Genomic DNA, 22,703 nt, shown 5'->3' with positions numbered 1-22,703 from the left:
AACCAGATGATCCAGGATTAAAAACTGCATTGTGATTGCCCAGGGCTGAGAGCTTCAGAAAGGCACCCAGTGAACCTGCATAGCAGCTGAGAAGGGAAATGGCTCAGTAAGATCTGTGGAGATAAACAAGGAAACGGGAGCTGAAGCAACCTACCAACGTGCAGCCGAATCCTTGAGGTTGAAGCTGAGGCCTGGTTTTGCAAGGGATTGCACAGTGGATGGTGAGAAAGGAACCAGAGTTAAGGAATAACTAATCGGATTTAAAGAATGGTCTGGAGTACCTGGAGAGCTAGCAGGGTGGGGAGAGAGAATAATAATAGCTAGCTTTTGTACAGTACTTTTTATCTGGCAATCTCAAGGCACTTTACAAAGGAGGTATCATTATCCCCATTTCACAGATGGCAAACCTGAGGCACAGAGAAGTGAAGTGACTTGCCCCGGGACACCAGCAGGCCAATGGGAGAGCTTGGAATAGAGCCCAGGTCACCTGAGTCCCAGTCCAGTGTTCTGTCCACTAGGCACCACTGCTAGCCCAGAGAAGGAGAAGCTGTATTGAACTTCCTCTTCAGTTAGTGTGTTTGTACCTGTAAGAGCAGCTCAGATACCTTGGGGACAAGTGTGATATAAATATACAGGTAGACCTTGCTCTGCATGAGGAAGAGGAAGCAGGCTGAACAGCAGGGAGAATACTGCTGAGGTGTTCTTCCTCCTGGGGCATGTGGAGTGCTATTAGGATTTCTCTATAAATAAAATACCAGGAGGCATCATGGCTACCAGTCAGCATACCGGTCTAGGATCCAGGAGAACTGTGCTCTATTCTGGGGTCTGCCACAGACTCACTGTGACTCTGAGTGAGTCACTTCACTTCTCTGCACTTCAGTTTTCGCATCTCTGAAATGGGGATAATCCTGCTTCACAGGGGTGTTGGGAGTTTTCACTCTCTGAGCTCCCTGGATAGCAGGCGCTAGGGAAGTGATAAATACTATAGCCCCTTCTCTTGCCGAATACACTGAGTTAGATTCCTCCCAGAGGGAAGGCAGGTGCACCGAAGGTCTGGGGCTGCATCTCCAATACCAGCCAGAGGGTGTGGTCCAGCCTGTGCTGTGGGGAGGAGCATTCCAGTTGCAGGACTCCTGGGTCTCACCCCAAAAGTTCTGCAACCAAATGCTCCAAGGAACACAGACCCCCTTTTGGAGACAGAACATCCCCTAGTGCCAGAGCCCACTCTCTTTAGCGCAGGACCCCAGGGTCCTTGCAGACCTACCTATTTCCAGGTCACTAGACAAGTTGGGTGGCACCTCCTTGAAGTTGAATGGTGAAACGTTGCTCCACATTCGGAAAGCAGCTGCCAACCCCTTCCGTGTGTCACTTTCATTAATGAGGTTTCTCGGGAAGGACACGATTCTGCAGGGAGACAAAGGGTATGTCTACACTACGGAATAAGGTCGAATTTATAGAAGTCGGTTTTTTAGAAATCGGTTTTATATATTCGAGTGTGTGTGTCCCCACAGAAAATGCTCTAAGTGCATTAAGTGCATTAACTCAGCGGAGCGCTTCCACAGGACCGAGGCTAGAGTCGACTTCCGGAGCGTTGCACTGTGGGTAGCTACCCCACAGTTCCCGCAGTCTCCGCTGCCCATTGGAATTCTGGGTTGAGATCCCAAAGCCTGATGGGGCTAAAACATTGTCGCGGGTGGTTCTGGGTACATATCGTCAGGCCCCCGTTCCCTCCCTCCCTCCCTCCGTGAAAGCAAGGGCAGACAATCATTTCGCGCCTTTTTTCCTGAGTTACCTGTGCAGATGCCATACCACGGCAAGCATGGAGCCCGCTCAGGTAACCGTCACCCTATGTCTCCTGGGTGCTGGCAGACGCGGTACGGCATTGCTACACAGTAGCAGCAACCCCTTGCCTTGTGGCAGCAGACGGTACAGTACGACTGGTAGCCGTCATCGTCATGTCCCAGGTGCTCCTGGCCACGTCAGCTGGGAGCGCCTGGGCAGACATGGGCGCAGGGACTAAATTTGGAGTGACTTGACCAGGTCATTCTCTTTAGTCCTGCAGTCAGTCCTATTGAACCGTCTTATGGTGAGCGGGCAGGCGATACGGACTGCTAGCAGTCGTACTGTACCATTTTCTGCCAGGCAGGCAAGAGATGAGGATTGCTAGTAGTCGTATTGTACTATCTTCTGCCAGGCAGGCAAGAGATGAGGATGGCTAGCAGTCGTACTGTATCATCTTCTGCCGAGCAGCCATGAGATGTGGATGGCATGCAGTCCTTCTGCACCGTCTGCTGCCAGCCAAAGATGTAAAAGATAGATGGAGTGGGTCAAAACAAGAAATAGACCAGATTTGTTTTGTACTCATTTGCCTCCTCCCCTGTCTAGGGGACTCATTCCTCTAGTTCACACTGCAGTCACTCACAGAGAAGGTGCAGCGAGGTAAATCTAGCCATGTATCAATCAGAGGCCAGGCTAACCTCCTTGTTCCAATAAGAACGATAACTTAGGTGCACCATTTCTTATTGGAACCCTCCGTGAAGTCCTGCCTGAAATACTCCTTGATGTACAGGCACCCCCTTTGTTGATTTTAGCTCCCTGAAGCCAACCCTGTAAGCCGTGTCATCAGTCGCCCCTCCCTCCGTCAGAGCAACGGCAGACAATCGTTCCGCGCCTTTTTTCTGTGCGGACGCCATACCAAGGCAAGCATGGAGGCCGCTCAGCTCACTTTGGCAATTAGGAGCACATTAAACACCACACGCATTATCCAGCAGTATATGCAGCACCAGAACCTGGCAAAGCGATACCGGGCTAGGAGGCGACGTCAGCGCGGTCACGTGAGTGATCAGGACATGGACACAGATTTCTCTGAAAGCATGGGCCCTGCCAATGCATGCATCATGGTGCTAATGGGGCAGGTTCATGCTGTGGAACGCCGATTCTGGGCTCGGGAAACAAGCACAGACTGGTGGGACCGCATAGTGTTGCAGGTCTGGGACGATTCCCAGTGGCTGCGAAACTTTCGCATGCGTAAGGGCACTTTCATGGAACTTTGTGACTTGCTTTCCCCTACCCTGAGGCGCATGAATACCAAGATGAGAGCAGCCCTCACAGTTGAGAAGCGAGTGGCGATAGCCCTGTGGAAGCTTGCAACGCCAGACAGCTACCAGTCAGTTGGGAATCAATTTGGAGTGGGCAAATCTACTGTGGGGGCTGCTGTGATGCAAGTAGCCCACGCAATCAAAGATCTGCTGATATCAAGGGTAGTGACCCTGGGAAATGTGCAGGTCATAGTGGATGGCTTTGCTGCAATGGGATTCCCTAACTGTGGTGGGGCTATAGACGGAACCCATATCCCTATCTTTGGCACCGGAGCACCAAGCCGCCGAGTACATAAACCGCAAGGGGTACTTTTCGATAGTGCTGCAAGCTCTGGTGGATCACAAGGGACGTTTCACCAACATCAACGTGGGATGGCCGGGAAAGGTGCATGATGCTCGCATCTTCAGGAACTCTGGTCTGTTTCAAAAGCTGCAGGAAGGGACTTTATTCCCAGACCAGAAAATAACTGTTGGGGATGTTGAAATGCCTATATGTATCCTTGGGGACCCAGCCTACCCCTTAATGCCATAGCTCATGAAGCCGTACACAGGCAGCCTGGACAGTAGTCAGGAGCTGTTCAACTACAGCCTGAGCAAGTGCAGAATGGTGGTAGAATGTGCATTTGGACATTTAAAGGCGCGCTGGCGCAGTTTACTGACTCGCTTAGACCTCAGCGAAACCAATATTCCCACTGTTATTACTGCTTGCTGTGTGCTCCACAATATCTGTGAGAGTAAGGGGGAGACATTTATGGCCGGGTGGGAGGTTGAGGCAAATCGTCTGGCTGCTGGTTACGCGCAGCCAGACACCAGGGCGGTTAGAAGAGCACAGGAGGGCGCGGTACGCATCAGAGAAGCTTTGAAAACCAGTTTCATGACTGGGCAGGCTACGGTGTGAAAGTTCTGTTGGTTTCTCCTTGATGGAAACCCCCCGCCCCTTGGTTCACTCTACTTCCCTGTAAGCTAACCACCCGCCCCTCCTCCCTTCAATCACCGCTTGCAGAAGCAATAAAGTCATTGTTGCTTCACATTCACGCATTCTTTATTCATTCATCACACAAATAGGGGGATGACTACCAAGGTAGCCCAGGAGGGGTGGTGGAGGAGGGAAGGAAAATGCCACACAGCACTTTAAGCACAGCACTTTAAAAGTTTACAACTTTAAAATTTATTGAATGACAGCCTTCTTTTTTTGGGGCAATCCTCTGTGGTGGAGTGGCTGGTTGGCCGGAGGCCCGCCCACCGCATTCTTGGGCGTCTGGGTGTGGAGGCTATGGAACTTGGGGAGGAGGGCGGTTGGTTACAGAGGGGCTGCAGTGGCAGTCTGTGCTCCAGCTGCCTTTGCTGCAGCTCAACCATACACTGGAGCATACTGGTTTGGTCCTGCAGCAGCCTCAGCATTGAATCCTGCCTCCTCATCACGCTGCCGCCACATTTGAGCTTCAGCCCTGTCTTCAGCCCGCCACTTACTCTCTTCAGCCCGCCACTTACTCTCTTCAGCCCGCCACTTACTCCTCCCAGTCATTTTGTGCTTTCCTGCACTCTGACATTATTTGCCTCCACGCATTCGTCTGTGCTCTGTCAGTGTGGGAGGACAGCATGAGCTCGGAGAACATTTCATCGCGAGTGCGTTTTTTTTTTCTTTCTAAGCTTCAGTAGCCTCTTGGAAGGAGAAGATCCTGTGATCATTGAAACATGCAGCTGGTGGAGAAAAAAAAAGGGACAGCGGTATTTAAAAAGACACATTTTATAAAACAGTGGCTACACTCTTTCAGGGTAAACCTTGCTGTTAACATTACATACATAGCACATGTGCTTTCGTTACAAGGTCGCATTTTGCCTCCTCCCACCGCGTGACTACCCCCTCAACCTTCCCCCCTCCCTGTGGCTAACAGCGGGGAACATTTCTGTTTAGCCACAGGCAAACAGCCCAGCAGGAATGGGCTCCTCTGAGCGTCCCCTGAAGAAAAGCACTCTATTTCAACCAGGTGACCATGAATTATATCTCACTCTCCTGAGGATAACACAGAGAGATAAAGAACGGATGTTGTTTGAATGCCAGCAAACATACACTGCAATGCTTTGTTCTACAATGATTCCCGAGTACGTGTTACTGGCCTAGAGTGGTAAAGTGTCCTACCATGAAGGACGCAATAAGGCTGCCCTCCCCAGAAACCTTTTGCAAAGGCTTTAGGACTACATCTAGGAGAACCACAAATGCCAGGGCAAAGTAATCCTTTCACATGCTTGCTTTTAAACCATGTATAGTATTTTAAAAGGTACACTCACCAGAGGTCCCTTCTCTGCCTGCTGGGTCCAGGAGGCAGCCTTGGGTGGGTTCGGGGGGTACTGGCTCCAGGTCTAGGGTGAGAAACAGTTCCTGGCTGTCGGGAAAACCGGTTTCTCCGCTTGCTTGCTGTGAGCTATCTACAACCTCCTCCTCCTCCTCCTCCTCTTCTTCGTCCCCAAAACCTGCTTCCGTATTGCCTCCATCTCCATTGAAGGAGTCAAACAACACGGCTGGGGTAGTGGTGGCTGAACCCCCTAAAATGGCATGCAGCTCATCATAGAAGCGGCATGTTTGGGGCTCTGACCCAGAGCGGCTGTTTGCCTCTCTGGTTTTCTGGTAGGCTTGCCTCAGCTCCTTCAGTTTCACGCGGCACTGCTTCGGGTCCCTGTTATGGCCTCTGTCCTTCATGCCCTGGGAGATTTTGACAAAGGTTTTGGCATTTCGAAAACTGGAACGGAGTTCTGATAGCACGGATTCCTCTCCCCAAACAGCGATCAGATCCCGTACCTCCCATTCGGTCCATGCTGGAGCTCTTTTGCGATTCTGGGACTCCATCATGGTCACCTGTGCTGATGAGCTCTGCATGGTCACCTGCAGCTTTCCACGCTGGCCAAACAGGAAATGAGATTCAAAAGTTTGCGGTTCTTTTCCTGTCTACCTGGCCAGTGCATCTGAGTTGAGAGTGCTGTCCAGAGCGGTCATAATGGAGCACTCTGGGATAGCTCCCGGAGGCCAATACCATCGAATTGTGTCCACAGTACCCCAAATTCAAGCCGGCAACGTCGATTTAAGCGCTAATCCACTTGTCAGGGGTGGAGTAAGGAAATCGATTTTAAGAGCCCTTTAAGTCGAAATAAAGGGCTTCATTGTGTGGACGGGTGCAGGTTTACATCGATTTAACGCTGCTAAATTCGACCTAAAGTCCTAGTGTAGACCAGGGCACAGACTGGCTTTAGACAGATCCCAGACTATCCTCCTGCATCAACTGAAGGTTCCTGTACTGCTCACCTGGAAAGGTTCCCTTCTTAAAGAGTTTCACTGAACTAGACTATTGATCTAGTCCAAAGCCCATTGCAATCAGTGAAAACCTTTCCATTGACTTTATGGGTTCAGAGCAGGCCCTATTTGCAGAATAGCAGATAGTTTAATTAGGGTGATTAACTCTTTAATCTGTGTAATGAGGAGATACCACAATGCTCGGTGGGCAACATGAAGCCAACAAGTTAATGGCTCTTAATTTTTGCCCATGCTACAGCAGGCTCTGGCTTTTCACTGCTCTGCTCAGGGGCTGAAGGGAGCCGGGGCATTTGTGCTGTTCTGCAGCATCCCTGGTTATTTGTCTGGGCTGGTGGCCGGCACTGACCTCTGCTGTCCATTTGGAAGGACTGGCCAGCAGCTCACCACCACTGACTGGACAAGGTGACAATGACAATTGTGCACGTAGGACAGTCTACGACCCCAAGAGCCAGGCTGTGGGGAAAAGGACCCCACAATGGCTGCTGGGGGATTTGACCTAGTGCTGACTGGGATGGTTCAGTGGGTGCTGGGGAGAAGGGGAACATGGGACAAGTTGCAGTGAGACAGCTATGTGGCTGAAGGAGCGAGATGGAACTGCTACCCAGGGAAACCAGGGAGTGGCACTACTAGACTGAGCAGGGAGTGCCAGTCTGTGCCTGCTGCTCACACTGAAATGTCCACTCGACCCCTTTCTCAGTGCCTCAGGAACTCCCATTCCGTAGCTCCTGTGTAGGTGAAAGGGGCTGGTTGAGAGCCACAGGCAGCTAGAGCCCCACTCCTCTCCGCTGCCTACATCAAATTAATGCAAATATAACTGGATCCTCCTTCCTTTCTTGTTTATTGGTTTAGAGACTTTTCCCAGACCAGGACTGAAATGGATGGGAGCCTCCCAGCTGGAGCAAGACTCTTCCTGCCCCAAAACAACCCTCCTCCTAATGCAGAGTGGAGGCTATGACAGGCATTCCCTGCTGCCAGAGGCCACTTTCAGGTCTCTGAGACTAATCTGGTTAGACCTGCATCTGCTAAGCAGCTGCTGCCTTGGCAAATCACTTCAGAGAGGGCTTGCTGTACTTTAAAGGACTGGCCAGATTGGGGGGGGGGGGTGTATCATAAAGGGGTGGTTGTCACCACATATTACACTAAATAAACTTTTAACTGACTCAGGAGTTCCCAGAAGGGCGCCCTCCCCTCTCAGCCAGGATGTTAACAAGGGACCTTTCTTCAGCAACACCTGAGGACTCCTGCCAAGGCTGAGGTACAAACCACATCCAGACCCCTGGCCTGCTGCCTGAGGTTCACCAGAATGGCATGGTCACACCTACCAGGCCTCAGCTGGCTCTGGAGGGATTCCCCAGGCACACTCGCTGCACTGTGCTTGCTGTGTCTACACTCCTGCTAACGTACGTGAGAAACATTCAACAGACCCCCACCATCCAGCACGTCTGCTTACTGCTCCTCAGCATCCCAAAGAGGCAAAGCATCCGTCAGGACATCAATGCCATTGTCCATCATGGTTGGCCTGCCTCACTGATGGGCACACATTGGCAGGCCAGAAGCTATTCATCCATTGGTGATTTCAGGGGGTGTTTTGCCTAAGGGCTGAACACTTCGCAATTTCAGTTATTGCAGTGAGGTCAGAAAGTAACAAAAAAGGGCTAGATCCTCAGGTGGTGTCATTCAGCACAACTTTGGAGCTATGTCAGCTCACACCAGCAGAGGAGCTGGCCTATAGATTTAGGATTGTGTCATTCCAGAGAGCAGTGTTTTGACTCAAGTTTGGGGTGTGCTCTCCTGTTGGAGTCTATATGACACATATTGTGCAGCGCACACAAGGCCATTTTCTCTGCTGCAACCTGGTGCATCACCACCAAGTTCAAGGACTTGCACCAGCTTATACTAGTGGTGAATTAGGTTCCTTATTATCTTTTGGTTCCACAGATACTTGGTCTTTGAGCTATTGGCAGAAGCAGCCTGCTTATTTCACAAAGGAAAATGCCATCATCATTGTACATGCATATCGCTCCACCCCCTCCAGAACAGATCATCACTCCCTTTACAGCTACAACCTGTCACCAATGTACAGCCACTTCTGAAGCAGCCAGCTGGCACACAATATTCTGGACAGTCATGTTTGTGGGTAGGAAATTTGGCCATTGATATTGAGTTGAACCCTCCATTCTTATGAGAAGTGCCAGGTAATTCTACCACCCTATGAAACCTTGGTTTTTAGGATCTAATCTGAAAGATAACGTTCAACTTCTGCCACAAGCTCAGAGTTTTTGTGCTGGACTAACTCTGCTCCCATTGAAGACACGGAGAATTTTACAAACAACTTCACGGAGAGCAGTTCAGCCAGTGCTGAGCCCACCCAGAGTGAACTAGGACCAAACATATTTATCTTGGAGGGGTGAATGGACCACACGATGGAGTCAAAGGGAATTGTAGGGGTGTCAACCCGGAATTCATCCCAGATCAGCACCAAATCCAGTAGAAACCTGTAGGTTTCTGCAGATGTTAGCAAGCATCATACCATGAATGGCATACCATGCATTGGTTCCTTATATAATGAGTCTTGCTCGGAGCATGATCTGTGCAACCCGTGGGAGAGACCTAGCAGTATTTGTATGAAGAGAGCCTACTCTAATGTGTGTCTGGATAACTAATTGTTCCCAGCTGTCCACTGCTCACAAGCAGTTCAATTAGCACAAGGATCCACAGCTGGAAAACGTACGTGTCAAATGCAGGAAGGCACAAAGCAAACATTGCAGACCCGGCACAGGCAGAGTTAACACATGTTCATACCTGTACGTCAGGTTGAAGTGGTCCCATTTCAGCTGCCCTGGTGTAAGTGTGTATCGTTTTCTCCGTGTACGGGGTAGGTGTGGGAGAGCTGGGGCACTCACCCCCCGAAAGCCAGGCGATATGGCATCTTCCTTAAAAGACAAACAGGAGGTTAAAGGAGTTGGAGCCGCTCAAGCAGCGTGTCTAAACCTGCCCATTTAAGGGCACTTGCATATGTTGGTACCTACTTGTGGGCCCCTGGGTGTCCCTCCCAAAACAGTAATGCTTCTGGTAGGACTGCAAAGCATTGACTGTCTGATGCTGCAATCTTCCTAAACTGTACCCCCAGCGAGGAGATCTGGTGAAAACCAACCTCCTCATCTTCCCCCGACCAACTCCCTCCTAGTGCCTGGGGCTGGGAATGTGTTTTAGGGAGTCCATTCATGTGTGGGAGTCTGCACTGTGTTAGCACAGAAAATACACAGCAAGATTTATCTTGACAGACTATTCAGAATGCTCTAAAGCAGAGGTGGGCAAACTATGGCTCACGGGCTGGCCGTCCTGCTCAGCCCCTGAGCTCCCAGCCGGGGAGGCTAGCCCCCGGCCCCTCCCCCCCACCCCTGCTCTAAAGGTTATTATGCAAGAAACCAGAGGGTGCAAAGCACCAGGAATGGCCAAAAGAGAGGAGTCCTCTCCTGGCAGGAGATGAACTAGATGGGAGCTCATCAGCCATTTCTGTCTCTGACATCTATTGGCTGGATTCTCTGGTCTGCTAATGCCAGTATAGAGTAGAAAGTCAGTGGAGAATTTCCTCTTAACCAGGAAACCCCACTGGGAAAGGTGGCTCCCACAACTATACCCCCAGACCCTGGAGTAAGGGGGTGTGTTGGGGGGAGTTCTTAGTGACAGGGGACAGGCAGGAAGGAAAGGGAGCAGAGTTTCACTGCTCCGGAGTCTAAGGGACCTTAGGTCAGTGGTGTAAGTTACTAGACCTGCCTCTGTACAGCCCTAACTTGTGCTGGGTGGCGCAGAATGAGTCAAAGCCTGAGAGTCTGTGGCCACAGGGATCGCAGCAGTTCCTGGAAAGTTCTCACTTCATTTTATTTTGCCAACTTTCTCTAGCATCATCCATATGCGAGATGAAACACTGGGTGAATGAGTCAAACAGGCTCACATTTGTGCCGGGGTAGCTCTTTATGAAGTTGGATTGTGGACCTGAAACACCCTGAAAGTAAACTGGAAGCATTGGAGACACTTTAAAAACAATAAAAGCAATCCCTTTAGTTTGCTGCTGTCCCCAACTTTATTGGATTAGGCAAGAGGCCTGCCTGGCTCTTTTGAGTTCTCCTGGCAGACAGGGAAAGGACGAGGTGCGACACTGATCCCTGAAGGCTACCTTCTACTAACTCTGCCTCCTATGCTCAGGATTAATGTACTGTGTATTTACTGTATGTCTGCTCCAAGGATGTCAAAACAATAATAATACAATACATTAGCAATACGACTAATAATTCTCAAACGTGGCTTAATTAAGCCTCACAACACCCCCGTGTAGAAGGCAAGAATTATCTTCACTTTTCACATGAAAGAGCCGAGGCCCAGAGAAGTGAAACAACAGACCCAAGGTCACACAACAAGTTAGGGGCAGCGGCAAGATAGAACCCAAACATGCTGTCTACCAGCCCACGCTCTAGTTACCAGACAGCGCGGCCTGCCCCTTAGCTAACATTGCCTGTCAAAAGGCCAAGAGACTCCATTGTAGCTGGGAACCTGAGTCTCTTCTGTGTCCACCAGCCAGGTCCACCAACTATAGGTTACCTGGCTTCTCCCCCTTGTCCCAACCTTAGGTTGAATCCTAACCTGGAAGCACCACTTGTCTTCACTGGGGAGACAGGCCTCACGCCAGCTCAGCTGTGGGTCTGACCCAGTTTAGTGACATGGATTCCTGTTCTCTGGGGAGTAACTGAAAACAACTGAATTCTTTAAATGTAAGGACTTCAAGGTTGCCTTGGTGCCCAGGGATTGGTCAGTGCTGGGCATGGGACACCAGAGCAGGTGGACCGGGGGATAACAACTAATCAGGTACTTTTTGCTCTTCTGCAGCACCTTTGATCCAAGAATTTCAAAGCAGGTCACATATGACAATGAATTAAGCAAGTCCTACATGCTTGGGTTTTGCCTTAGCTGCTTTTCTTAAGGCAGGAGCAATCCCACTGGCCTTAGTGGTGCCCATTCTCAGTTACGGTAGGGCCCTTTTATGCCGCTCTGGCAATGTAAGGCAGCCATAAAAATGGGTAGAAACAGCTCCCTGGGAATACCCTGAACAGGGGGCCACTTCAGTTGGTGCAGAGCTGGTGTCTTGACTCCATCCCTGCCCTGCTCCCAGTCCCTGGGTGTCAGAGCAAACCGGATGTGCAGCAAGGGGACATGATGCTATTGTCTATTTCTCAGGGCTCATGGGAAGCACAACGTACATTAAAGCAACCCTGAAGCTGCTCTGACTGACATCAGGGGCTGGGCACTGACCCAGGATAAAAGGAGTTTAAAAATGTGGTTTAAAGCCACGTTGTCCTCCCCAGCTCTGGCCTCGTAACAGAGTAAGGGAGAATCAGACCCAGCGGAGGTAACTTAAGCCTGTTGGGAATGTTCTGACCTGGGCTGCCATTCAGCCCATTGTACAGATGGGGCCCACCTGAGTTAAGCCTTCAAATACCCAGAGGTTTTGAGGGTGTTCAGATCCAGGCATTTGATTCAGGACTATCTTTACTCATTATAATGGAGTCCAAGACACACAAAGATAGCATGAATGTGTACACCTATTTCACACTACCCACCCACCCTCTTACAATTATTGCAGAGTCTGTTTGTCCATATTTGTCTAAACTAGTTTACCGCATAGAGTTGCAGAGACTTTAGTTCTTTCCCGTTTATCTCTGTCCGATTCATAGAGTCCCATTTCCATTAGTGAAGCTCTAGTGCAGCTAGATAGCTTAGAACCACCACTGCCAGCCAATGATCCATACAAACAGGAGAGGAAGCAAGAGAGACTTTTCATGATGGGACATAAGCAGCAAAATCAAATTGGCTACTGGGAGCCCCCTCATCTTTGCCTTAGTTCCCCAGGAATCCCAGTTTGCTTCGGAAGACCTTGCTAATGGATGCCCCTAGAATAAGAATAATTTATCACAGCAGCAGCTACTGGGTTCGGTGGGTCCAGCACTACTTTGGGGACCATCTGATCTCGCAATAGCCCTCTCCGCGGAGTTCTGCTGGCTCAGCTGCTACAAGGCTGGGATATGCATGAGCCACATCACACTGGGCTGGCAGAGCTGAGTTCTCAGGCTACTTGCTCTCTCTCCCAAATTGAAGAGTTTTTCCACATGCCAAGTTGTGGGACAGAAACACCAAGAGATTTAGATAATTTACTGGTTGGATATAGCAAAGAAAATGTCTGTCATATCGTTAGAAGTCTGGAATCAGCCTCTAACCCTAATCTTCAGGTTCTTCACTTCCCTTTCAGATCCTTTTGCAGAAAGGGACTCACTAGATACAAACAGATACTGGAGTTGACAAGCCAGCGATAAAGGAGTTTCTAGCTAACTTAGGTCACCCTTGCATTACACACACTCACACACTCTCTCTCTCCATATTTTGTATCCCATTCCAAGCATTTGAGAATTTGATCCCATCCCTACCTGAGATTTCTGAGCTGCAGCTCCAACTGGATCTTTCAGAGTAGCCAACAAAGCCACCAGAGGGAAAAGGTATAAAAATCCCACAATGTATTTATATCTACCACACTTCTCTTCGTCAGATGAAAGAGAGCCCTTGATTCTGTCTGCAGAAAGTCCTTCCATTTGATCCATGTCTGCCTTTAATTAAAAAAAGGGGGGAGGGAGAAAATAATCAATTTCTGGACTGTATTTGTGACCCCCCCTGCTCGCAGTTGCATCTGGAGCATTTGCGAGGAGCCCTACAGTCAAAATTTGTGTGGAACCACCACCAGCCTTTCAAAAAGCAATTTAAAAAAATGCAGACTTTACATTAAGCCGCTTTCCAATGTGCTAGGGATTATATTAGCCCCTGCCAAGAAGTATCATGTTACTTGAGCTGAAAGTTAGGGCTGGAGGAGGAACCAGCAAAGTGAAGCAAGCTGGGATGAACATGAACTCCTTCATTTGACTGGCTGAGTGTCAGCATGGGACAAATCTGTAGTTGTCAGCTTTATGTAATAAAAAAGGGGAGGGGAAGAAAAAGGAATCCAGAAGCCAGCATCATGCCTTGGGAACGGTTCATGAGGGATACTTCACGGTAGAAGAGCGGTCATTTGCCAGAGGCCATTGACAGGAGCAGAATGAAAAATGCAACTGTGGGCTGAAAGCAGCAAAAGCCTTTTTGCTTTGAAGATTTTGGTCAGTTTACAAAAGCTTAGATGAAGTTAAACATCAACTCACTCCTTACTGGAAATGGGCAAGAGAGTCCTAAAGGACCCCGTTGTGTTTTGGTTTGGGGAGTAAAGTGCTCAGTGATCTGGGACTGAGACACAGAGATCAAGCTTTCCAGAAGCGAGTGGCAGTTTTGGGTGCCTTAACTTATTTTAAGAGTCTCGACTGGGGACTCCAAAGGGCCTGGTTTTAAGAGGGAGGGGGCTTGGCATGCCCTGAACAATCAGGCCCCTTTAATGCACCAAATCAAAATCACTAGTTGCTACTGAAAGTCTTAGCCAGAAATTCTCTCATCTTGTGCTTGTGATTTTTTGGCCTTTCCGGCCAGCACAGCCTTTCAGGATTAGATGTTTGATAACAAGAGGCTATGAACTGACATCACTGTGCTATCTGGTTACAGCCAGGCATGTGAGACGCAGGACTTTGCAATTCTCCTGCTTTCCCAAGAGGGTAAATGCTCACTGCCAGCTAGTGTTTTTAAAAAAAAAAAAAAAAAATCCAAAGTGACATTTGAAATCCTCAGAAAGTGGATGATTTCTGCACTTTGATGTGTCTTTACAAACGATCTCATTTGAGACAAAAAAAATCCCTTAGTTCATAACCAAAACTATTACCGGTTGGAAGTTCACATGCTTCCAGTGCGGAATTGGTCACTTCCTGGGAATTTAGTGAAAAATTAAGTTTCTGGGATTTTGAAATGTCCTGGAACAAGTTAAAAAAACGGTTGTATGAAATTTTACAAACATTTTCCCCTCACTGTTACGCCATGGCCTCTTTGAGGCAGCAGTACGTTTCACAGAGGGACTAGAACTGGAATAAGGGTGGGTGGGGGGTCAGATTGCATGGCGCATAGGGAGGAAGTAGCCAGTGCAGGGGGCAGCACGGGAGAAGGTAGGGTAGGAAAGGGCGGTTAGAATTGAAGGAGGAGGAAGACTAGCAGGCCGTGAGAGCAGAGACATAGCCGGGGCAAAGCCCTGAAGGCAAGGAAGAGCTAGAACTGCAACGGGCACTTGGTCTCTGGGCTCGGACGAGTGGTTCTTGTCCAGTGAGGGTATTTCTACAAAGCAGCGGGGAGGGGCAGTTCCCAGCATGGGTTGTGGTCCCTGCACTAGCTTTGCTCAAGCGAGCAATGCTAACAGCAGCAGCGTGGCTGCCTGAATACATACCTCGGGCGGTGGGCTAGCCCAAGCCACCACCCGTGCGGCAACAGCCACTCGCACTACAGCTTGAGCAGAGCTAGTCCAGGTACGTCTACCCGCGCTGGGAACTACACCCCTCTGGTCGTGTCTGTGCTACAGCTGAGAAGTACTGACGCAAATGAAAAACCCCGCTAGCAAACACTGCCGGAAGAACGTTAACTTCACTAGCGTATGCGTAACACCACCACGGCCCAGTGCGTCAGCCCTTTGTCAGGCCAGTAAGCACCAACAATGCAAGAAGTGTCTCAACTTGATATTCATCTATACAGGTACATCTGCGGCTCCCACCACCGGAATACTGAGTACCTCACACTCTATTGTATTTATCCTCAACACCCTGGTGAGCGCGGGCAGTATCAGCATCCCCATTTTACTGATGGGACACTGAGGCACAAAGAGACTAACCTCTCTGACATGCCAAAGGTCACAGTCTTTGAACCCCATTCTTCTGAGTCCCAGGCTGAGTTCCAAGACCACATAGGTATAAGTTTGCAAAAGCTGAATTCAGAACCCAAACACCCGCCACGTCTGGAAGAGTTGGAGGCTTGCTTTGGCCTGCTCTAGAAAATTATAGGGTTATCTGCAAAATATGGATTGGGTTCAGATTCCAAACAATAGCAAAGTTTGGATGGAGGGTTCTGATTCTGGACCCACTTCTCTTCTGAATGGACTATGAATCAGCTGATAAAGGAGCCTGCTGGAGGCTCTAATTGCTGCGCTATATCGGTTATTCAAGAGGCTACTGAAGTTTAATACAGCGAAGGCCTTTGACCTGAGTTGACAGAGACCATCTGACACATTCTGGATATGAGCAGAAATCTTGTTACTTTTTAGCCCCGCCCAGTCTGACCCCAAGCGGGTCACTGGGAAACTGGCTGCTGAGAAGTTACAGGAGCTCAGGGGTGTTTAGTGTCACACACTCCTGTCTGAAGGGGAAAGGAAAGGGAAGGAAATGGTTCTCCGGGATGGGAAGTGGGCGACCAAGATCTTCAAACCAGAGTGGTTCTTGGAAAGCAGGCGTCTCTCCTTTCTCACTGTGTGGGTAGGCGCTGCGACCATCAGCACAGGAACTCGCCTCCCTGTGTGCAATTCCAACCAGCTGCTGGCTGCAGGATCCTTTAGAACTTTTTCTATTTAAACCAAATACTTGCTTAGAAAAATCAGCTCAACAACCTGGCCAAGACAAACCTCAGCTACTTTGGCAGTGAGAGCAGGGCCTGAAGGGTCAGCTGAGGAAAGTTCTGATGCTGGGCTATTCACAGGTTTTATTTGGATGCTCACAGAGCTGTAAGGGATACATAATCTTAACTGAGTGAGCACCTAGTATCCCGGAGAAAGTCACCGTCACATCTGGGTCCTTTAGTGGACTTCGGAAAGTGGTAGTTCTTAGTAAAGGTGTATCTGTCTCAATGGCTTCTCACATGCAGCCCTCAATGGACTCGTACCTTCCCCACAGCCTGCCACTCGCGCTTTGCTCTCACATCCTGCTGCCCAGCTCTCAAGATTCCCTTCTGGGGGGCAGTGCAGACTTCAAGACTCCAGAGTTTCATTCCCAGTTCTTCCAAAGGCTCCCTGCAACACCTCGGATAAGACACTTAGCCCCTCTGATTTTGCACCCCCACTTGCAGAGCAGAGATGAAAATACTTTCCTAGCTTCGTCAGGTGCTTTGAAATCCTGAGATGAAAGGGATTAGACAAGTGCAGAGTGCTGCTATGAATCCAACGCTCTATCCAATATAGATTTTAAATTCTCCTGTCTGGATATTTGGCTTGGATTATATGCCAGAATCGACAGTCCAGCTACATTTGGACAGAAAATATTCCTAGCAACACTGGCTTGCGTCTTCGCACACAGTTGTAACTGAAGTGGAACATGTTACAGTTGAGGGAAGCCATATGGGATGATGCGGGGATATAACCAACTTAAATGTATCTGCTAACTACACAGTGTTCTCTTCCCAGCAGTTAGCAGTGCTGACTGAGACCTGGATCTGATTTGAGGAGGCTGGTTCTCCCCAACAATCAGGGATGCATTTCCTAAGACACTTTGTGTGGTAAATATCACATGGGGGAAAGCTGCCTCCAAGTGGCTTTGACATACCCTAAGAGACTGACCTGTTCCAAAGAACTAAAATTATCACTTAGAGACCCCAAAATGTCAAGAATTGGGTTACTTTTGCATTACCTTTGTTAAAGGAGCAAGGTTTCTATATTTGCTCTATTTTTTTCATCCCCAGCTGCTGGTGTATTTGGCTTGGAGCATTGCGTGGTTGTTCCGTGTATAATGCACAGTAAGTGGCTGCATTCCCAAGTCCAGCTTTTAGCTCATAAAATAAACATTTGCATTCACATGGATTATTGTTTGCATTTCCCTCTTCCCTTCATTTAGAATTGTTACATCACCATAGCATGGCCTCCCTCTGGACAGTTTCCACACAGATCTGGCTTTGCTACACGGGTCAAACTTTTAAGGGTAGAATTCACCCCTGTGCAACAGGCTAGCACAAGGGTTATGCACCACTCCTGTTCCAACAACAGAGGGCTTAAGAATGGTCTCATGTACGCACAGCACCTCACACAGTGGGAACCTGATAATGGTGGGGACCTATAAGCACTACTGGCCCTCTGCACAGGTGTGAATTTCACCCTAAACTAAACAGTGCCATGTGACAGATCAGGAGCCTGGAACTCCTTTTATGTCTCTACAGAACAAGTAGACCATGTGCAGTGGCAGGGCACACTTCCTTCATGTCACCCCTCCGCCGGTCCTCAGCTCTGTTCTGGAAGGCCCACCTTAGAAGTCAGAGGATAGGTCCGTCTTCATCCTCCATTCATGTCACCTTCGATGTCTCAGGGCATCGGCAGCGACCTTTCACCTCCAGGACACCAGTTCAAATCCAGCCCAGGGTGGTGGCAGCTGAACGGTATTTTCCATGCGTTGGCTGCTTGATGGCCCATCTGAAAACGGTTGTTGACTCTCAGTGGAGCTCTTGGTTCGCAGAGCAAAAGCTACCCTTACATTTGGGTAGCCCTGGAGGCATTCCTGCCTGGCTACTTCACTGCTGCCTGTGGCAAAGGCAGGAAAAACTTCTGCCTTGTAAATGGACTATGCAGTATAAAGGATTATTAATCTGCTGCAGCATTGGGAAACATCACAGTCCAACCTGAGACAAAGAATATCTGCCACCCCAGAGCTTCATCTCTCTCAATAGCACATTACTCCTTGTCATCAGCTTTTGCTGAAGCCTTACAGTTATCTCTAGAGGGGAAAACAAAAGAGAGAGAGATCTGCCGTTTAGAACATGAGCTGAAAACAAGGTCTTCCTCTAGCAGGCAAAGGAGATGGAATATTTTGCTAAAGGGTGGATTTGGAGCAGCAGCTCAGAAGCATCCACCATAGCCTGGCCCTACGAGGGCTTCAGCCACACCAGAAGCTCAGTGGTCGGTCAGCGACTGAGAGGACGCAGCAACATTCACCAATGCATGAGGGGACAGTGTTGAAAAGGGGGCAGAAAACTGCTCACCAGACTCACCCTGTAGCAGATATTATTGCTGCTGTACTTTGGCCAGCTACATTAGTACTTGACCTGTAATTCTACCCGTGTATCAATCCAGTGTTACATTCACACTGAGGGAAGCAGTATGGTCCAGTGAGCACAGACCTGGTAATAAAGGAGACCTGGGTTTTGTTCTGAGTTCTGCCTCTGCGTGATTTGGGGCAAGTCATTTCACCTCACTGGGCCTCAGCTTTGCTCATCTGTAAAATAGGGAGAATGGGCCAGATTTCCCAGGGGGATGGCTGGCTATTGAGCACTTTGGAAATGCTGGCCCAATGACACGCTGTCACATTTGGGATAGGAATGGGGCAGGAGGGGAGGGAAGGGGAGGGACGGGACAAAGGAAAATGCCCGACACCTCTAAACAGTCAAGGAATCTTCAATGCTGGGAGGAAATGCTGTTGAAAGCCCAAAGATCTCAATGGGAAAGTAAAATACACACAAAGAGACAACAGGCATTAAAATCCCAGTCAGCAACAAATTGCTAGGATTTTCTTGGGTTGTTTCTTTTCGGGGGGAAGGGAGGGAGGAGTACTGTAGGACAATTTGCACCAGAATAAAAAGAAACAACATTCTTCCCCAGATAGTGGAAGATTCTGAAAAGGCAGAAGAACAAACATTGCTCATAACCGCTGAGAAGTCGGAAATGCAGATGGAGAAGAAAAAACAAAATGAAACAGCTGCCCTCAAAAGAGCTACTCAACAATTTCATCCATTTGTTCAGAGCATAAAAGCAATGGACAGTTAAGCCATCTGGCTAAGGGGATACAATAATAGGCTAGGTAGTGACTTTCAACTTCTGGTCACTGGATAGGGTCATCGTAATAACTGTGTATCATATTTACTTCTTGTATATTAGTCAGCCACTAAGTGTCTGTGTGCCACATACAGACTTCTAGATAGGGTGTTGTCTCTGGTAAACAAGAGAGACAAAATTGGAACTCAAGCTCTGTGGTGGACCTGTTTGTGTGATGAGGCCATTTTCTTTAACAAATGCTCCCTGTTTAAGGATGACGGATTCCACACATCATGCTAGTCACCAAGAATCATTTGCCCTCTTATGCCTGGCTCAGAGCCTGGAATGAGTTTGGTGTTTCTTAATTTCAGTTTTTACTGGACAGGTGTCCTCGTTGTATCAGGGGAAATGGGATCCAGTGGTTACAGCATGAGACTACCTTGCAACCCTTTCCCCAACTGAAAAGTGAAATGTATCTGCTTCATTCACACTGGTGTTCTGGGTCTGATTTTGCAGGCACAAAGTGCTCGGCAATCAGGGATACCGTACCTCTGATGGACGAAGGGTCGGAGCAAAGCACAATGAGGCCAATGGAAAGCCTCCCATTAACCAACTTCAATGAGCTTTGGATCTGGCCCTTGAGAGGCTTCCAGTTTCCAGGGCTGCTTTTCCCCCCCCCACCAGCACTAAATTCACATATTAAGAGCAAAGGGAGGGCTGTGTGTGGTGGGGAGATTCCCAGAAGGGCACTCTCAGAGGAAAGCTTAAAGAATGTCTGCCTGTCACGATATCAGCATCTTCTGATGAGCGGGGCAGGGGGAAAGGCTGAGAAATAAAGCAGGCTTTGAACTCCACTGGAAATAATGAAAGCCATTTACAGAGCTCTTACAGACATTTGTGAACCAGCTGTTAGCCCAGGAGCTAGGTCAATGCAAAGGCACAGGTGGCTGTTCTCGTTTAGAGAGATTCCATCCAGTCCTGCTTTATACTGGTGCTTGGGGTCTATGTCAGGGAATCGCACCGATGTAATTGTAGTCACGCTGGTGTGAGTTCTCCTAGTCTACTCTAGACAAGCCCCAAGGATCAAGTATTCCAAGTATCAATATAATAAAGCCAACCCTATTTAACACATGCTCCTGCAGGTTTTAATGGTGTTTCCAGGGCAGGAATCTCTTGACCATGCAGAGAGTTTTTCCATTCTATAAAACTGGAATTTCTTACAGGCTCTTTGACAACACCATGACCACTGCGAAGCACCTCCACTGCCTTTAAATTAACATTATTGCTTGTCTGCATTAGGTGTTGGCCCTGGGGCAGCAACACTGAAATGGGGGCAAATCCTCTGAGTCTACAAGGCCTTAGAAGAGGCAGGAGGAATCGGAATGAGATTGTGTCCTCTTGCTGCCCAGAATGGAGGCAGGTTTGCAGAAATGACTTTCCGTGCAAGACCAGCTGCACAAAAACTGCAAACAAAATCAGTTGCCAATTCAAATACCAGACTCCCAGCTGGATGAGAATAGGATTTGCCAGGAAAAATAGAAGAGCACGCACAAAAAATACTAACTCAGCCACTTTCCTCTTGCAGAATTTCTTGAGGCACTTACCCTCAAAGTGAGAGTTGCGGGGGCTAGAGCAACGACAGGGGTTGTTCTGAGGACTCTTCTGTGGTTTTGTCACTGGGTACTCTACTCACCGCTCAGTGATTTCCCCTTTGGGCTGGGCGGGAGTGGAGGCGGGCAGGACTCTAGAAGTCTCTCAGCACCAGCAGAGTGGGGCAATCCTCAGCCCACTGCCCTGACTACATCACTCCAGCAGGGAGTCAGGCAGCTGCCCCATTCACTGCCCCAAGCAATGCCACTCTGCAGGGGATGGCAGGGGAACCGAGGCCCACTGTCTACTCTGGGTTCCAGTCCAGGGCCCCATTGTGAGCAGTTAAGGCCTGGGACTGCACCACCCTTACTGCTCTCTTCCCTGGGGACTGCTTCCTACCATGCTTCTTTTCCCAGCCTTCCTAGTCAGCCCCTTCTCCCTCAGGCCTACGAGATAAACCCTTCCTCATGGGTTCCTTCCTATCCCCTTTTCTCAGGGGTTCCTACCTCCCCTTCCTTCTCCCTTTCCTCAGGGACAGAGACTGCAGGTTTCCTCCCTGCCATGCCCCTCGCACGGTCTCCAGCCTCCTGGCTTTATAGAAACACTTCCTGTCCCCTCACAGGTGAGCCTTCTTCTAATTAGTGCCTTCCACACAGCCTAAATCTCCCCCCTTTGCAGCTTAATTGACTGATTGGGCCCTCCTGGCCTAATTCAACTCTTTTTTTTGATACACTCCATCACTAGGGTTGCCAACCCCCCAGGTTTCCCCAGGAGTCTCCCAGAATCAGGCCCTATCTCCTGGAGGCTACTGAAGCCAAACTGGGAGATTTTAGGCGCTGAAAGTCCAGCGGCGCAGAACAGCTAAGGCAGGCTCCCTACCCGGCCTGGCCCCACACCACTCCCGGAAGTGTCTGGCATGTCCCTGCGGCCCCTGGGACGGTCCCAGGAGTCTCCGTGCGCTGCCCATGCCCCGACTCCATGGCTCCCATTGGCCGGGAACTGTGGCCAATGGGAGCTGCAGGGGTGGTGCTTGCGGGTGGGGGCGGCACATGGAGCCTCCTGCCCCCCACCCAGGGGCTTCGGGGACATGCCAGCTGCTTGGAGCAGCGTGGGGCCAGGGCAGGCTGGGAGCCTGCACCCCGCACCCTCTCCTGCACTCTAGCCCTCTACACCAGCCCAGAGCCCCCTCCTGCACCCAAACTCCCTCCCAGAGCCCACACGCCCTACCACACCCCAATCCCTTGCCCCAGTCCTGAGCCCCCCCCACCCAAACTCCCTCCCAGAGATTGTACCCTGCACCCCCTCCTGCACCACAACCCCCTGCCGCAGGCTCAACCCAGAGCCCCCTCCCACACTCCAAACTCCTGGGCCCCACATCCCCTCCCGAACCCCACCCCCTGCCCCAGGCTCAGCCTGGAGCCCCCTCCCACACACTGAGCCCCTGGGCCCCACACGCCCTCCTGCACCCCAAGCCCCAGCCTGGTGAAAGTGAGTGAGGCTGGGGGAGAGTGAGCAACGGAGGGAGGAGGGTGGGGCCTCAGAGAAGCGGGGAAGGGCAAGGGTGTCTGGGTTGTGTGATTAGACAGTTGGCAACCTTACCCATCATAAACCTTAACAAAGATTCCTAAAAACCAAGGAGAGAAGACGGACCAGCTCTTCCTCCCGCTAAGCCAAACTGACAATGAAGGGAGGCCCGCGCCTCATTCAGCGATTAGTTGGAAGAAATCAACATGCGAAACCAGTGTCAACTTATAAATTGCAGCCAAGATTTTCAAGTGACTAGCCGTTTTTGGGTGTCCAACTTGGGATACCTTAAGAGGGCCCAGCTCTCAGAGGCAGAGTATTCTACACTGTCTGAAAAAGATGTCTGAGACTGAGCATCCGGCAACCGAGTCACTGCAAAACCACTAGTCATGTCTGACAATCTTTGCCTGGATTTTGTAAGCCAACATGCTCCTTTAGCTGTGGTAGAGAAAAACACCTTAAGAGC

The 22,703-nt window shown here is 49.7% G+C and overlaps 1 protein-coding gene across 4 annotated transcripts in view; it reads right to left on the bottom strand.

Annotated features, from left to right (window-relative positions):
• Positions 1 to 22,703, bottom strand: part of MMP23B (matrix metallopeptidase 23B) — a 38,327-nt gene that overhangs the window by 13,079 nt on the left and 2,545 nt on the right. For 2 of the 4 annotated variants that reach the window (XM_084651818.1, XM_084651819.1), the window contains exons 2-4: positions 12,882 to 13,058; positions 9,208 to 9,338; positions 1,265 to 1,404 (exon numbers count right to left, since the gene is read on the bottom strand). In XM_084651818.1, the coding sequence (XP_084507944.1) occupies positions 1,265 to 1,404; positions 9,208 to 9,338; positions 12,882 to 13,052 (442 nt within the window). In that variant the 5' untranslated portion in view covers positions 13,053 to 13,058. Of the gene's footprint in view, positions 1 to 1,264; positions 1,405 to 9,207; positions 9,339 to 12,881; positions 13,059 to 13,229; positions 13,400 to 13,466; positions 13,582 to 22,703 lie in introns of those variants that run through there. The other 2 variants (XM_084651821.1, XM_084651820.1) reach the window with 2 other exon arrangements.

Source organism: Lepidochelys olivacea (assembly GCF_965140295.1).
Source record: "Lepidochelys olivacea isolate rLepOli2 genome assembly, chromosome: 18".
In the NCBI taxonomy this organism is placed as follows: domain Eukaryota; kingdom Metazoa; phylum Chordata; order Testudines; family Cheloniidae; genus Lepidochelys; species Lepidochelys olivacea.
Note: the sequence above shows the minus strand (reverse complement) of the source record. Positions and strands in the feature narration are given on the sequence as shown.